Below are 18,504 nucleotides of genomic sequence, written 5' to 3' on the forward strand. Positions count from 1 at the left end.
GATTGGAAATCTTTTTTTTTTTTTAGGGTTAGCAGGGTAGCAAGGGAGAACTCAGGGGTCGCAACTGACATCCCTGCCTGACAGCCAGAAAGAAAGCTCCACGGGTGTCAGAATGCCTGGGGAGTCAGCTGTATGAAATTGAAAGGTGGCGGAGCTCCCACGGAGGAGTTATGAAAGGAACAGTGGGAGCACAGCGGACCCCTGCCAAGATGGCGGACAGGACTGGTGTCAGAGTCGTGGGAGACGTTGGACTGCCCTTGGATAAATATAAATAAATATAAATATATAAATATGAAGAGAGCCGAGGAGTGGGCAATCTGACGTGGCCCTGAAGTCGAGGGAAGTGCCCCGCTGCGAGCTACCAATTGTCGGCTGCGGAGTGCCTCGTCTCGCAGAACGCAGGCAAAGTCGTTGCGACATGAAGCCCTTCTCCCGGCCGTGAGGGCAGGAAGCCTCAGGACAAGAAACCGGAGACCAGACCGCAGTCGGAACTCGCACATGACGAGCCCAGTAAGGAGGTGCTTATGGCGGCAGGGATAAAATAATACGCAGCAGCAAAGCTAAACATCTGAAAAGCAGACTGTTAAGATCACCCGTGCCCCAGCCGGTATGCCGCGAAGGATGTGCGGGGAAGGGCTGAGCTAGCGAGGGCAGCTCTGAGCTACCCTGGAATCACCCAGCAAATTAAAACTGTACACATTAAGTCTGCGAAAGTGGCTGGGGAACACGAGATAAGCAGCAAATGAAAAGCTCACAGATCACAACATGTTCTCAAGTGCCCTAGGTGGGGAAGAAATACCAGGGCATGCCACTGAGCAATGGAACTCTCCTAAGGGAGCTAAAAATAATCAAGGGCAACCCCGAGGCCCTTTAGCGGTGGCTAGGCAAACGCTCTCACTGTCACGGCAAGGTAGACAGGGAGCTCTGGCAGACACCTGCTAGCTAGCAAACTAAGGCATCCCCCAGAAGGTCCATAAACATGGTTGGGGACCATGTCATACCAAGACAAGCAGTAAAGGAAGGGCTCACTGATCGCCACATGAGCTCAAGCACCCAATGTGGCGAGGAAATATCATGGCATGCTCCTGAGCAATTGAACACTCCTTAGAGGACAAAACTAGCAAAGGCAACCCCCGAAGCCCGGCAGAGGTGGCTAGGCAAATATTACCACGATCACGGCAAGACGGACAGGGAGCTCTTGCAGATGTCCGCTACCCTGCAGGACAGTACCTATAGAGAATCAGTGTTGAGCAATAGGCAGGGCTCAATTGAAGGCCAGCAGTTCCTGGATCACACACGCTTGTCTCTAGGAGCGTACATAACACAGAAGTAACACCACATTGGAACAAGGGCGACATCATCATTAGTGCAGACTGGCAGAGGACCCACAACATCCAGGGTGCAGCCAGCTCAGCATAGGCAATAAAGGGACAATAATGGCGCTGCCCAATACTGGAATAGCAATCGGGAGCACTCCATGTCCCCTGCACAGACAAAATGGCCAAACGGGCAACAAAAGCGAAAAGTTCAGCGTCTGGGGATATTAAAGCCCTGATTCAATCTGCAGAGACCCACAAACGCAACCAGCTGCAGTTGACGGTCCAAATACACTCCCCTCCTCCAGAGGGGTCAAGAGAGTCTGATGGCCCACTTATACGAAAGTCGGACCTGCTGGGAATGCTGCAGGAGCTGAAAAGGGATTAAAGACAGCGCCTCCGACCTAGCTAAATCCATCGCGGACCTTAACAAAGGGGTCATGGCTGTAGAGAAAAAGGTCGACGAGGTGGAGACCACGATAGCAGAACAAGGGCAGGAGCAAGATGAAATGGCCAGAAGGGTACAAGAACTCGAACGACAAATGGACCGTGTCCAGAGCAAACAGGAAGACGCCGAGAACAGATCTAGGTGAAAGAACATACGGATCCGGGGGATCCCGAAGTCTGTGGCAGACACTGACCTGCAACAATATGTAGTAGACCTGTTCCTGCAGATCCTGGGCACGGCGGATGGAAGAGACATTGTATTGGACCGGACGCACAGGGTTTACTCCACATTTCAGCTCAACAAAAATCTGACCCCGGACGTGCTGACCCAGATACACTTATTCCAACTGAAGGAAGACATTATGCAGGCTGCTCGTGAAAAAGGAACCCATAAGCTTCCGATCTACACCCATCAAGCTATGACAAGATTTAACCCAAGCTACCCTCACAAAGATGAAATGTCTGAGGGTCATTACGAACTAGCTGAGAAAGGACAGCGATACACAATCACTAAGGAAGAGGACATTGACGACGACATGAGGGAGGACGATAGGATCGAAGGCAACGACAAAGAAAGAATCCCACCTGGATGCACCGAAAGAGAAGACAGACCGGAGAGGGAGCAATGGAAGCCAGTGCGGCCCCATCTGAGAGGTTGCAACAAAGGGCCCAAAACTATTGATCCCACATGAATAGTAGATCTGAAAGCAAGAGGGGATCCGCTTGGGAATCTGGAGGGCTAGGGACCGAGGGGGTTACTCACTCTCATAGTGCAAGCCACCACGGCGGATGGTAGAAATGTAACCGCTTCAGAAGATACGAGTGGGAGGGGTGGGTGCCGGCGGGGGCGATCAGTTCCTAAAATTCCCGGGGGGAAAACAAACCCGGTGATTCACTGTGGTGTAGCCATGGTGAGAGTTATTGGTGAAGTTCAAGGGGTTGTTGTAAGTTGGGGAGTTGGGGGGTGCACAAAGGAACATAGCATTTGGATTGATGTTCTGCACAACATAGGCGGGACAATCAGGTGGGCGGACTACATCCCACCAATGGCTGACCTAACATTTGTGACACTAACTGTCCAGGGGCTTCATTCTCCAATAAAAAGGAAATCAATCATGAAAAGGCTCTCTGATCTTCAGGCCTCAGTGGAGTGGGTACAAGAAACACACTTGATCCCTGAGGACGAGCACAGACTAATGCATAGAGCCTCACAATACCTAGCCTCAAGCGGGACCAAAAAAAGGGGAGTGTGCATACTGCTGGCCAAAGGAATTCGCTTTGAGAAGCAGTTCATAAAAAGGGACCCAGAGGGCCGTTACCTGGTGTTGGGGGGTTACTGATGGTCCAACAGGTCACCCTGGTGGCAAGTTACTCCCCCAATGAAATACAAGACTGGTTCTTGCTAGGGCTGCTGCCCAAAATCGCAGATTGGGTGGTGGGGCAGGTCATGATAGGAGGCGATTTCAATGGTGTAATGGATGCCTCAATGGACAAAACCCTCCCAGCCACCCCTAATAACAACATATACAGACAAGGCCTGGCCCGATTCCTTAGGTAACTACAGCTAATAGAAACTTGGTGGTTCTTTCTGCTCACACGAAAGATCCTATACTCATTATTCAGCCGCACACAAGGGCTTCTCACGGATCGACATGATACTTATCTCAGAGTCCATGGTCCCACAAATCACAGGGTTGGATACCGGGGTTCGTTGTTTATCAGACCATGCACAGGTCTCTCTAAAGATGGAGCCGATAACCCAACTGCCGCAGACTCGAAAGCCATGGTGTCTAAACTAAATAATCCCAAAAGACCAAGCTCTTAGAGCGGACATAGATTCGGCCCTGAGAAATTACTTTCAAGAAATTGTCACACAGGGGATCGACTGGGGAACTATCTGGGATGCTAGCAAAGCAGGGGTACGGGGCGAGTTCATTGCACACACATCAAACTACGTGAAAAGTATAGCGAAAGTGAGGCGGGAACTGGAGGCCGAAATAGGGACGGCTGAGGCACACTATAAAGATAAAGGATCATAGAAGGCTTGGCGGGAACTTAAAAAAGCTAGGGCGGCCCTAGAGACACATCTGGCTGATGAAGCCGCACAACTCCTCCTACAAACGAAACAATCCTACTATATAAATGGGGACATAGCTAACCGATTCCTTGCGGCCAAATTAAGAAAGCAGAAAACCAGCAACCACATCACCCAACTTAGAAATCAGGGAGGCGACATAATGAGGGGGGAAAAAGAGATAGCCGAAATCATGTATTCATGCTACACAAGTAACCTGAAGGGGGAGGACCTAGAGAGGGAAGCACAGGTAGTGTTTTTGGGACAAGTGGCCTTACCACAAATCACAGAATCAGACAGACAATTGTTAGAAGTGCCCGTATAGGAGGAAGAGGTAGGGGAGGTTATAAGCACTCTGAAAGGACACAAATCCCCAGGCTCAGACAAACTATGTAATGCATATTCTAAAACATTTAAGACCATCTTGGTGGGACCCTTAACAAACCCTTTTAATCACATACGAGACACGGGTGAACCTCTGGGGACATGGGCCCAGCCACCACTGCTCTTCTGCTAAAGCCGGATAGAGATCCATCAGAATGCACAAGTTACCGCCCTATCTCATTACTGAATGGGGATGCTAAAATCTATTCCACTATCTTGGCCCAGAGGTTAGCAAACATCCACCCGGATCAGGCAGGTTTTGTGAAAGGGCGGCACACTTACGACAACAATCGTGGAGCCATAGATGCCATCGAATGGGGGCGGATGACAGGCCAGCGGTTCTCGGTGCTGGCTCTGGACGCTTCTAGAGCCTTTGATAGCCTAAATTGGGTCTTCCTGCAACTGACACTTGAAAAATGTGGGTGGGGGCCGATCTTCACCCGTATGACCTTAGCTAATTATGGGAACCCAACCACACGGCTAATGATTAATGGGCAACTCACAAACAGTATCCCGATCCGCAAGTGTACGAGGCAGGGGTGTCCACTGTCACCACTGATCTTCGCCATGGCTATGGAACCCCCTGGCGCAGAGGGCTTGTGATGAACAGGGAATCCGAGGGGTGGAAGCAGGCACCAGCGGGTCCCAGAAAATAGCCCTCTATGCAGATGACATCCTCATGTTTTTGAAGGACACCTCACACTCACCCCCTGCTGCTGGATAGGTTTGCAAAGGTCTCCGGGTTCCATATTAACTACCCTAAATCCAAGGCACTCAACATTACTGAGGACCCAGAGCAAGTGTCAGAATGGGAAAGATGCTACCCACTGAAATGGGAATGAAGATCTATAAAATACCTAGGAATACACATAACATCCACGTATGGGAGGCTATATGGGGCAAACGCTCCAGACCCGCTGAAAACTCTGATAGAGGATCTTAAAAGATGGGATAGGCAGGAGCTATCCTGGCTCGCATGCATAACAGCAGTCAAGACGTCCCTCCTCCCCAGGTTCCTATACGTGATGGGAGCTCTCCCAATACGTATTCCAGGCCCAGCAATTAGAAACGTACAAAAGGAAGTTATGTCCTTCATCTGGAAAAAGCCCGGGGTACCAGGAAAGTTCTGTTATGGCCACAAGCACTAGGGGGTTGGGGTTAACAGAATTCTGCAGCTATCTATGGGCAGCTCAGATGGCGCTGATGTTGCAATGGGTGCCCAGAGAAAACCAAAACCGATGGGCAACCCTCGAAAGGGAGGCAACTAAGACCCCCCCCCTAGATAGTCTGGGATTCCTAACAGCAAGGTACAGAGGTAAAGGAGGTACACTATTGGAAACAGCTAAGGCCACCCTATGGTACTGGGATAAGACGCTATGGGGAAAAGGGACAAAAATAGGGGGAGGCCCTCTCACACCAATGGCCCATAACTCTGACTTCGCACCGGGAAATCAAACATAACTTTTGGACATATTGGGGAGGAGGGCAACCACTGACACTCAGGGAATTTTACATAGAGGGGATACCCTTAACATTCGAAGGATGCAAGGATAAATTCCAAGCGCCCGAAAGGGAACGCTTCCGCTACATCCAAATTAGACATTGGATCATGAACACAAAGGTACGGGAGGGGGCAACTCGGGGCCCAATAGGGCTGGAACTCACAGTAAAAGAGGGGATACCGTAGAAAGGGGTGTCTAGACTACCGGCTGATGTGTGGGGCGGATCCGGAAGAAACTCTATCATACATGCAGAAAGGGGAGCTAGATGTAGGGAAACCAATATCGGGGGAAACAAGGATCCAAATATGGCGCCGAGCCACAAAAAGCTCATAATGTGTCTCATTTAAAGAGGCGGCTTCGAAAATCTGTCTGGGGTGGTACATGACACCACAACGAATGCACTCCATCAATCCAAAATACCCCCCAACATGCTGGAGGGACTGTGGGCAACCCGGTGACTTAATCCATATGTGGTGGGCCTGCCCAGTGGCGGGGACGTACTGGAAGGAAATTCTGAGCCATATCAAAGAGCTGGTGGGTGTACAGCTGACTCTCGACCCAACAGGGGTTTTGCTGGGGGAGGCAGTGGAAGGAAGTTCTGCAAATACAGGGAATAGGGCTAGCCTCATCACCCACATGCTGAGTGTGGCCAGAATTTATCTGGCACAGGCGTGGAAAAATAAACAAGGACCGGTGATGGCCATGTGGTGGGTGAGACTGTGGGGAGGGATGGCTATGGAAAAGGTGACTGCACTGGCATACGGCTATTATTCGAAATACCTGAACACTTGGATGCTGTTTTATGAATTTATGGAGGACAGGGAACAAATGTACTTTAAACCCAGGCTTCTCCGCAAGTTCTCAATTCTATAACAATGTAAGCCCCGGGAGGATGGTCTGGTCCGCAGTACATTCAAATGTGTTGAGCAAAGACACTTGGCTTTATCCAAATGCTGTAAAGTTACAATGGTGAAAGGGGGGTAGGGGGGGAGAGAGAGAGTTATAACTGGTGAACTCATGTGCCTTTATAAACAGGGATGGGAACTGACAGAAAGAACGAGGACAAGGATATTGTATACTGCTCCCATATGTATGTCTGTAACTTGAGCTCTTGAGAAATAAAGTTTGTAAAAAAATAAAAATATTAACCACCTGGTATCCCTGCTAGACTAGTATGTATTAGTTGTAGGGAAAATGGCGGGTTGGGGGGGGGAGGAATTTTAAGATCCCTGTGCCTATAGCGGGGACAAGGAGGTGTGGTGGGTCATAAGCACGCAGGGTCATCAAAGTACATATCCCTTAGGATAGTTTTTTGTCTAGTTTATCTAAGTCATTAGATCTCCGTGATCTGACGCAAACTGTGGCCAAACTGCGAGAAGGTGGCGTACTAACCTCTTCAACCAACTCTGCTCACCCGCCTAATCTTATTTCTATTGCCCATTCTATTGTTGCCCCTGATATTGCTTTGTCCAACCGGTTTGCCATTTTAGAGGATGAAGCCGATTCAAATGGAGTAGATTCACAGGGGGTGGCGAACTACTGACATCCCCACCTCCTGTGCTTAAAGATGATACCTCACTTTACGTTCCTATGACAAGTGCATCCTATGTCCCCAGAGGAAGTACAATGTTGTCCATTACTAGGGAGGAACCCCAGTGCAAGGGGGTGAGTGGTTTGTTTGCATGCACAACAAGACTGGCTAGGGGCTGCTTTGAGAAGAGGAGGCACTGACCAACAAGTGGGTTATAGGTCAAAGGTTCGAATGAAAAGGATTGAATGACAAAAGGGTCGAATCAAAAGGACCGAAAACAAAAGGGTCGATTTTTTGGGCGGGGCCCCCCTCCAAGCCCCCTTTTTTGTGGTAAGAAAAACATTTTTTTCCTATACGGAAACCCCCCCCAAAAAAAAGAAATTAAAAAAAAAATGTGACCCTTTTGTTTTAGGTCCTATTGACTCGACCCTATGGCATTCGATCCTTTTGGATTCAAACCTTTGACCGGACACCCAACATGTGCATACATCGGATTCATCACACAAGGGAGTATTTCCTTTATACATGATGGCATTCTTCTGTATTGTGTGCGAGGGGCAATGCCTAATAGTAATAGTGATTTTAAAAATTGTGTTGAAGAATGCTTATCTTGTGGATGGGCTATTAACAATTGAGTGTCGGTCTTATCCACCCCGTGGTTCGAAGACCTCCATGAGACCCCATATGCAAACTTTCATGGGTATCCCTAGGGTACAAAACTATCTAACCCTAGTGCGATTGAGGTCAGAAGACTATCGGATGAGGACTTGGATGAGGTGGATTGACTCCTGATTCCTCCTGAGATTTCCCACGTGGGCAACCACCCAGCATGTATTATGCTGGTGTGCAATATTGGTGGGGTAGGGAAACGCGTAATCGACACAGATTGTTGCAGCTTTGTTCAGGGTTTCGATCTGGTATGTTTCCAAGAGTCTTGGTCCTTGGATTTGGTTGAGTACCAGAGATACAGAGTGTTAGTGGAGTCCCACTCGGAGGTAAGACTTTATTAAGCTATCGCAATGGTTGGTAGATCCCCAAAGCAAAACATCCCAAAACACAACCCTAGCTAAAGGCAGTTTGGAGAGGGCTTAATGTCTTAACAAGTATCCTGTGGATACTTTATAATCTCTAGTCTTTAGAATGTAACGAGATTAAACCAATGTCAGAGAGCCTGTTAAAGAATCGCTAAAGGGGCACAAGCAGTGGCTTGAGTTGAAGGTAAGAGGGGGTACCCTGGACACCTCTACGTTGACTCCAACGCTCTGGGGCGACTGCATGGATCAATGTAAGCACTACCTTTCTCCCCACAGTACCTTAGGTTAGAAGAAAAGATTGTGACTGGATTCTACTCGATGTGTCGGCGCTGGACCCGAACTCTGGCATCCTTAGTCTGATAATGAAAGGCGGGACAATGGAAGGGATCTCTCAGCAGCAGTCTCGAAGGAGGCTTTTATCAATTTCCCTGGTCACTCTGCGGTTTTATTGCCTTTTATGCAGCACCAACAAAGGGCACAATTCTCCCGGTCAATCTTCTTCAGTTCCTGCAGTCCCACCCTCTGCTGAAGGGGTCTGGACGAGTTGAATTGTGTCCTTGAGGGCTTAGCAAAGACTTGGACGAATTCGACCTCTCCACAACGACGCACTCGAAATGGGCAGCAGTTCTCTGGGTATTGGGGTTCCGCAGAGCTGGAAACTCAAAGGGCCTCGGGAGATGGCTCAAATCAAAGTTCGTTTTGGAACTGGTTGTTCCCACCAGTCAAAGGGAAGGTGTCCTCTTCGGAGCATCTCTGTCGCACAAAAAACCGGGTCAGGATCGCAGTGGTCGCTTCACTGTGTTTCAAAGGGTCTGCAGGCGTCTCTGGTCATCTTCTTCTCTGGTTACTTACTTATTCAGGATTAAAGAAAAAGGTCAAGAAGTCCAGCAAAAAGTGCTGTGGGTCTCACTAGGAGAGGGGGATGAAGCATACAAATGATAAATCTCCCTAAGCCAGAGCTTCTGGCGAACCAGCCCAGAAGGGCCCAAAGGGTAGCCCAAAAGGAGGATTGCTCACATGGGTCAACTCAAGCCTTAACTACTGGGATATACAAGCCGACGAGACTGGTTACTTGAGCTCCAACATCTAATTGTGAAAACCAAGCAAAGCAATATCTTAGTTAATTCAACGCTGGGCGCATCAGCATCATGTACACCATCACATTTTGGTTGAATTTTAGCCTCTGAGAATGCTAAATGAGGTACGGGACAACCACGATTGTGCTTGGAAGATCCCATCTCTTGTGGCTGACCAACTCCATCAAACTCATAAAAATGCTGTTGATACAGCTCAGATTTTATATGATTTAAATTCGAAGGGCCTGCAATGGCCGTATAACTCCTGATCTACCGGCTAAGAAAACTTATGCTGGCGATTATGGCTCATCCCTTATTGATTATGTCCTAATCCTTGCCAAGATTGCGGCCTAGTTGAAGCTTTTGAAGTCTTAGACTTAAAAACATGCAGGAGTTTGCAAAGCGCAAGGCTGCGGCACTTAAATCTTGCGATAGCGTGGTTTCAGGCCATGCCCAACTTACGGTCCAGTGGGCCAAGATTGATTTCTTAGAAGTGATTTGTTAAAGAAAAGGTAACTAATTTACAAAGTTGAGGTTTCTAATATCGAGACTATATGTGGCACATCAAGCTCTGATTGGCTTATATTAAGTATGTTCAATAGTTTGGTCGATTCTTTTTCCCCCTTTCTGACCAGTACGATCAGCAAAAAGAAGAACTCAGTGATCTGAAAAGAAGGTTGGTTTAATGCAGATTGTAGGGTGTCTAAAAGGGAATGAATGGCCTGCCTTGCGGATGGTACAGCCGTTGAAAAGCTGTGGCTGTGGGTACTTCAAGCTAATTATAAGTCAATGATTAGGAACAATGAAAGGTCCTTTGAACAAGCAAACTGGGATAAATTATTGGATGCTGCGAAAAGGGGTGACTCCTCCACATTCTGGAAAATCGTGTCTGGGTAGGAAGTGAATGGTGCTTAAACACTGCATTGTAGCATTGGACCTGACTTATGGTGGGACCATTTTAGCGGTTTGTATAAGGCCCCCCAGGCTATAGCCATCGATCACTCCCTTTCTGTCCTAAATGGCGAAGATGGTTTGGTAGTGACCCTGGGGATTTCCCCCTCTCATTAACCAAAGTTATAGAGGGTTTGCTAAGGCCACAGAAAGCCCCAGTCTCCGCTGACGTACATAAGGATGAGCCTTTAGTGTGGGCTCCAGTTTTATGTCGACGCTTCAATGCTGTGCTAAGATCTAATATTATCCCCTCCTCCTGCCGCCAGGTGATTATCATTGCAATTCATAAAAAGGGGGTGCAGGGATTTGCCAAGCAATTACTGCCCGATTCCCTTACTGGCCACAGCAGGCAAACCTTTTGCCAAAGTTATATTGAACCACTTCCAGTCGTGGGTTGACTCAAATTGTATAATCATTCACCTACAACCAGGGTTCCAGTCAGGAATGAGTACCATCGACCAGAGTTTTCGGCTCTCCCTAATTCCCCAAAGTTACGCTGACCTGAAAAAAGTAAATTTTTATGCAGTCTTCATAGCTCTGAAGACTGCGTTTGATAGTGTCCCCGTGATCTACTGTGTCAGGCACTTAGGAAGTTGGGCTTTGCGGGTCCTTTGCTGTCTGTTGTCTGCCAGCTGTATACCGACAACAAGGCGGTTGTGCGCTGGTAATTGGGTGGGGGGGGTGAGATGACAGATGAGTTCAAGGTTGTAAGAGGAGTGAGGAAGGGATATAACCTTGCTCCGCTCCTCTTCAATATTTTATTATTAATATTAATGAGATAATCAAGGAGCTCATTTTGAATTACCTCAAGCCTCCTAGGTTGGGTATGGACAGGTACCTGGGGCTATTCTTTGCCGATTATGCTGTTCTGCTCACCACCACCCCAATGGGATTGAAGCACACACTGGGTCGCTTTGTTGTTAAGTGCATTCCGCTAGGGTTCGAGCTAAATGGAAACAAAGTAACGGTCTTTAAAAAGAAATTGTCGCAAACTCATAGTCTGATTGTAGAGGTGGATAGCCAAAGATTGGAGCAAGTCAGCCATTCTAATTACTTAGGGATCCAACGCTAAGAGAATGGTCTTTGGCAAGCGCAGCTAACTAAAGCATGCGTCTCTTTGGAGAAAAACAGTAGAGGAGTACGGAGGTTTGCTGCAGAGCCGTGACTCCAGCCTTTGAGATTTATAATATGCAGGCCATATCGTCCGCTCTTTACAGTGCTGAAATGTTGGGCTATGTAAATTGCCAAACCTGGCCAGTAATTGAGAATACATTCTGGAAGTCGACTACCTAATAGCTCTCCAAATGCCCCTCTTCATCTGGAGTGTGGAATTTGTCTAATATTGGACCTAGAATAGCTCTCCAAATGCCCCTCTTAATCTGGAGTGTGGAATTTGTCTAATATTGGACCTAGAATAGCTCTCCAAATGCCCCTCTTCACCTGGAGTGTGGAATTTGTCTAATATTGGACCTAGAATAGCTCTCCCAATGCCCCTCTTCATCTGGAGTCTGGAGTTTGTCTAATATTGGACCTAAAATAGCTCTCTAAATGCCCCTCTTCATCTGGAGTGTGGAATTTGTCTAATATTGGACCTAGCCCTGTTTAAGCCTGCGTTGCTCTGGGTAAGAATGTGGGCAGCTCCTGAATTAGGCAACTTATATTAATGTGCTGAAGGCTAAAAGTCAAATAAAGCTGGAATGAACTGCACTGTTGGGCAATGCAATCCTAACAAATGGGGGTCATTTATTAATCAGCTGCACTGGTCGTCCTGTTTGTTTCCATTGAAGTCAATTTTACACTGTTAGCTGCGCATATTTAATCTCACACTCTGCCCAGAAAACTGGGCAGGATTGTGTTCAAACTGGGAATCCGAAGATTAGTGCTGCCCCTTCCTCACATACTTTCAGCTTATCTAATAAATTGTCCTTGCTTCACTTCTGTTTCTCATTGTATACCACGTAGTCCCCAAATGTTTACCTAACCAACTTTTCATGACATGTGCCGCATGCTATTAGTATCTGCTTCTTATGACTAACAGTTCATTAGTAAACATTTCTTCTGCTTTTCTTTTTTTAAAACATATTTTATTATATTTTTAACATGAATGACAGAAATAAGAACACATTGTACTTTTAAAAAACATTAAAAAAATTAATAAGAAAAAATCCAAACAGAAATTTCACATGAAAAGATAACATCCAGAATCTGAGGAAAAATATACGAAAAGCAACATATTTACAGAGAATTAAGAGGGTAAATGGGTAGAGAACAAGAGGTGAGAAAGAAGCAGGTGAAGAAAAGGAAGAAAGAAGAAAGAATACAAATCAAAGATGGAAGTGGAGGAGGGGGATGAAGCTAGGGAACCTAAGGAATATCAAACATATAAGTCATTAAAGGCATTCCAAATCGCAAGATAGTTTTCCATTCTTTTTATTCGTTGATAATTGGTTTTCTCTCTGTTTGATAGAATGGACAGATCATGTAACCAGCAGTGGTCGAAGTGTACGAAAAGAAGTAGTGGAACTATGTTCCCTACTGGCCTGCAACGCTCACCACAGACACCATCGCCGCGCCCCCTCCCATGCACAATAAAACCCCCAAAACACATGTGCCTGCTCTTTAAGGAAACGTCCTATGCAATACACTGGAAGTGCAAGTTTTAACTTCTTCCTAGACTTTTATTTTAAAACGAAACCATTCCGGAACAATTTCTTTTTAAAATAAAAGTATAGGAACGGTAAAACTTAATTAAAAGAAGTAGAGGAGCACTGCTCCCGACCGCTCCCACCCACTTCGACCACTGGTAACCAGCTATCAATCGTTGGACGAGTAGCACTTTTCCAATACTTCAAAATCTGTTTTTTAGCTATTAAAAGGGCTCTGTAAGCCCAGTAAGATTGATCAGACATAAGTTGGAGACTCAGTGGAAATAACCCTAACACACACATACGGTGTGAGCAAGGAAGTGACCGCCCAACCCCTGCTCCATTCGCTGCAAGATCCCCTCCCAAAAACTCACTACCTTTTGTACAGGACCAAAACATGTGTAAATAGTTTCCAACCTCCTTCTTACAATTCCAACATGTATCTATCTGCATCAGCTTACAGTTTCAACCTTGAAGGTGTCCAATAGATACCATGATTAACTCCCTTTTGAGTGAACCGCAGGTTCAAGTCAACCTTGCACTTAGAGGGCCCTGCGCATATTCGACTCCAATCTCTATCCAAAATTTCAAACCTCATGTCTCTTCTGCTTTTCGATCCACACAGTGAGCGTTAACGCATATTCGACTCCAATCTCTATCCAAAATTTCAAACCTCATGTCTCTTCTGCTTTTCGATCCACACAGTGAGCGTTAACGCCTGGTCCTGGCTCACCGCTGTTTGTGTCTTTGTAGGGACGAATAAGTTGGCCAGGAAACAAATCTAGCTATGGCATTTAAAGACGCCGGCAAAGCACCTGTCAAACAGGAAGTAGCAATCCACCGTATCAGAATCACACTGACCAGTCGCAATGTAAGTCACTCGAAAAAGTGTGTGCTGACCTAATTAGAGGTGCCAAGGAGAAGTACCTGAAAGTTAAGGGACCAGTATGTATGCCCACTAAGACTGTGCAAATCACTACCAGAAAAATACCCTCTGGTGAAGGTTCCAAGACATGGGATCATTCCAGAGCGAATTCACAAGCGCCTGATTGACCATCCTAGTCCTCCTGAGATTGTGAAGCAAAGCACATCATATCAGTATTACGCCTGGTGTAGAAGTGGAAGTAACAATTGCTGATGCATAAATGACATACTAAATTTCAATAAAATCTATTAACTTACACATAAAAAATAAAATGAAAAAGTCAACATTTCTTCTTAGCATGACATCACATTAAAATATGACAGATTTTTCAGATTTTCTGACTTGAATCTGGTAAAGCGAGAATGAATCTGACCACTTTCCAATTTACAAAGTGGTGCTATTGGACAGAATGAAAACACACTGCTCTTGCAGTTCTGTAATACATATTTCCAAAACAACACGTGTTTAACAAACAGTCGTGTTCTTCTGTGTGTTCATAATGAAGCAAGAGAAATTACACATAAGTCACTATGCACGCTAATTTTGGCAAAGCATGATGCAATTCTCTGACAAAAGGAGTTCTTTGCAAATAGAACATAGAATGACCCCTTTAGTCGTTCCTCTACCTCTTATGCTTTTTGCATACATCATTCTTCTGGTTTTAATTCAGAACCATCGCATGCCAATTGCAGTGGACTTTTGTTTTCTTATCACGCATTGGAATGGGTTTATAATAGTTTGTCTAGTTTACCTTGCTGAAAGGAAAAGCTGTGAAAGCAAATAGTTCTACATCTGTGTATGGGAATATGCACCTCTGTGTGTTTTACGCAACCCTGCCAGTCAATAGGCAGGTTCCAGGAATATGTGGCTTACATGAACCCTACACCCCCAGCAACAGTAAAACATGTCCTATACCTGTGCAAATCGAGAATAGAGCGAGAAACTGCAGCAGGTTCTCTCTTTCAGCCTCCTTACAGGAGTGTCTGGGTAACAGCTATGCAGGAGTATCTCTCTTTATTGTCCTTGCAGGAGTGTCTGGGTAACAGCTATGCAGGAGTATCTCTCTTTATTGTCCTTGCAGGAGTGTCTGGGTAACAGCTATGCAGGAGTATCTCTCTTTATTGTCCTTGCAGGAGTGTCTGGGTAACAGCTATGCAGGAGTATCTCTCTTTATTGTCCTTGCGGGAGTGTCTGGGTAACAGCTATGCAGGAGTATCTCTCTTTATTGTCCTTGCGGGAGTGTCTGGGTAACAGCTATGCAGGAGTATCTCTCTTTATTGTCCTTGCAGGAGTGTCTGGGTAACAGCTATGCAGGAGTATCTCTCTTTATTGTCCTTGCAGGAGTGTCTGGGTAACAGCTATGCAGGAGTATCTCTCTTTATTGTCCTTGCAGGAGTGTCTGGGTAACAGCTATGCAGGAGTATCTCTCTTTATTGTCCTTGCAGGAGTGTCTGGGTAACAGCTATGCAGGAGTATCTCTCTTTATTGTCCTTGCAGGAGTGTCTGGGTAACAGCTATGCAGGAGTATCTCTCTTTATTGTCCTTGCAGGAGTGTCTGGCGGTGTAATCCTTGCGAAAGAAGATCATGAAAAAAGTACTGGGTTTTAAGAGTGTGGCAAGTAGAGCTCACAATTGGTCACCGCTTGGCACCAATACAATGTGAGCTTTCCTATAAACCCAATGTCTAACGAGCCTATAGCTCATCGTCAAATTAATTATACAGTGAGCCTCCCCAATTGACAATGGTTTCTATACCTATAGGTACAATTCTAAAGGATTTGCATTAAACTAACATACTTATGCTCGAATGCAGGACTATACAGGATGCTACAGCAGGATATCTGGTCTCTAAGCCGAATTAAGCAGTTGTTCAAGTTTCTGTCTGTTACATCAGTTTACTCTGGCCAGCAGGTCCAACATTCTATTGTGCACCATATAGAACCAAAATGGAGCATGAACAGAGAAGGTTTGCATTGCTGGCTTTGGGCAATGACATTTCGCACAGACTCCAATCATTCTGTCTTGTGCTACGATCGGACTAAGATGTAATTGCCTGCTTCAACCCCAGATCACTTGTTTCTCTATCTTCTGGCTAACAGCGACCATCAGATCTATGTAAATATAGATTATATTACCAAGAAAATACAGCTAAGATGCCTCTGCAGCAGATGTGCAAATGTGCTAGTTGAATTGTATTGTGTGCTTTCTTAAGATATGCTAAATAATGTGTGTCCACATAGTCTGTTCGACTTAATGTAAAAGTTTAGACTGGTTTATGTGCTGTTAATGGACAGGTATGAGAAATAGTCCTGGAGACAAGGTGCATCTGGCTATGTTCGGTATATTGGTTTGTCTCAAGTATTATTGATATTTCTCACTCAAACTGAGTATTTCGCCCACAGACCATCATGTCCCTGAACCAGGCAGTCAAGAGGTTGGAGAAGGAGCGTGAATTCCAACACCAGAGGATCCAGAGTCTGGAAGGTGGGTGGGTCAGTACATTCATTCTGCACAGGCAAATTCACCATGCCACTCAGGTTGAACACAAACCCAGAAGTCCCAGACCAATCCATTCATTCTGCACAGGCAGATTCACCATGCCACTCAGGTTGAACACAAACTCAGAAGTCCCAGACGGATCCATTCATTCTGCACAGGCAGGTTCACCATGCCACAGAGGTTGAACACAAACCCAAATGTCCCAGACAGATGCTTTCATTCTGCACAGGCAGATTCACGATGCCACTGAGGTTGAACACAACCCAGAAGTCCCAGACCGATGCTTTCATTCTGCACAGGCAGATTCACGATGCCGCTGAGGTTGAACACAACCCAGAAATCCCAGACCGATGCTTTCATTCTGCACAGGCAGATTTACCATGCCACTGAGATTGAACACAAACCCAAATGTCCCAGACCGATGCTTTCATTCTGCACAGGCAGATTCACAATGCCACTGAGGGTGAACACAACCCAGAAGTCCAAGACCGATGCTTTCATTCTGCACAGGCAGATTCACTGTGACTCTGTGGTTGAACACAAACCCTGAAGACCCAGACTGATCCAAGCATTCTGCACAGGCAGATTCACCATGCCAGTGAGGTTGCACACACACCCAGAAGTCTCAGACCGATCCATTTATTCTTCACAGGCAGATTCACCATGCCACAGAGGCTGAACACAAACCCAAATGTCCCAGACCAATTCTTTTATTCTGCACAGGCAGATTCACCATGCCACTGAGGTTGAACACAAACCCAGAAGTCCCAGACCGATGCTTTCATTCTGCACAGGCAGATTCACCATGCCATGGAGGTTGAACACAAACCCAAATGTCCCATACAAATGCTTTTATTCTGCACAGGCAGATTCACCAGGCCACTGAGATTGAACACAAACCCAGAAGTCCCAGACCGATGCTTTCATTCTGCACGGGCAGATTCACCATGCCACTGAGGTTGAACACAAACCCAGAAGTCCCAGACGGGCGCTTTCATTCTGCACAGGCAGATCTACCATGCCACAGAGGTTGAAGACAAACCCAAATGTCCCAGACTGATGCTTTCTTTCTGCACAGGCAGATTCACGATGCCACTGAGGTTGAAGACAAACCCAGAAGTCCAAGACCGATGCTTTCATTCTGCACAGGCAGATTCACCATGCCACTGAGGTTGAACACAAACCCTGAAGACCCAGACCGATCCAAGCATTCTGCACAGGCAGATTCACCATGCCACTGAGGTTGAACACAAACCCAGAAGTCCCAGACCGATGCTTTCATCCTGTACAGGCAGATTCACAATGCCACTGAGGTTGAACACAAACCCAGAAGTCCCAGACCAATGCTTTCATTCTGCACAGGCAGATTCACCATGCCACTGAGGTTGAACACAAACCCAGAAGTCCCAGACGGGCGCTTTCATTCTGCACAGGCAGATCTACCATGCCACAGAGGTTGAAGACAAACCCAAATGTCCCAGACCGATGCTTTCATTCTGCACAGCAGATTCACGATGCCACTGAGGTTGAACACAAACCCAGAAGTGAAGTCCCAGACCGATGCTTTCATTCTGCACAGGCAGATTCACCATGCCACTGAGGTTGAACACAAACCCAGAAGTCCCAGACCAATGCTTTCATCCTGCACAGGCAGATTCACAATGGCACTGAGGTTGAACACAAACCCAGAAGTCCCAGACCGATGCTTTCATTCTGCACAGGCAGATTCACCATGCCACTGAGGTTGAACACAAACCCAGAAGTCCCAGACCGATGCTTTCATCCTGCACAGGGAGATTCACAATGCCACTGAGGTTGAACACAAACCCTGAAGACCCAGACCGATCCAAGCATTCTGCACAGGCAGATTCACCATGCCACTGAGGTTGAACACAAACCCAGAAGTCCCAGACCGATGCTTTCATCCTGCACAGGCAGATTCACAATGCCACTGAGGTTGAACACAAACCCGGAAGTCCCAGACCGATGCTTTCATCCTGCACAGGCAGATTCACAATGCCACTGAGGTTGAACACAAACCCGGAAGTCCAAGACCGATGCTTTCATTCTGCACAGGCAGATTCACCATGCCACTCAGGTTGAACACAAACCCAGAAGTC

General features: G+C 46.6%; 1 protein-coding gene and 1 pseudogene across 4 annotated transcripts in view; both read left to right on the forward strand.

Annotated features, from left to right (window-relative positions):
- Positions 1 to 18,504, forward strand: part of LOC138549941 (rho GTPase-activating protein gacN-like) — a 308,520-nt gene that overhangs the window by 80,623 nt on the left and 209,393 nt on the right. For all 4 annotated transcript variants that reach the window (XM_069642373.1, XM_069642374.1, XM_069642376.1 and 1 more), the window contains one exon: positions 16,288 to 16,369. In XM_069642373.1, coding sequence (XP_069498474.1) covers positions 16,288 to 16,369 — 82 coding nt within the window. The remainder of the gene's footprint in view (positions 1 to 16,287; positions 16,370 to 18,504) is intronic.
- Positions 13,689 to 14,105, forward strand: LOC138522620 (small ribosomal subunit protein uS10-like; annotated as a pseudogene).

The sequence above is a fragment of the Ambystoma mexicanum genome, chromosome 1q (assembly GCF_040938575.1).
Source record: "Ambystoma mexicanum isolate Mex_15411 chromosome 1q, UKY_AmexF1_1, whole genome shotgun sequence".
In the NCBI taxonomy this organism is placed as follows: domain Eukaryota; kingdom Metazoa; phylum Chordata; class Amphibia; order Caudata; family Ambystomatidae; genus Ambystoma; species Ambystoma mexicanum.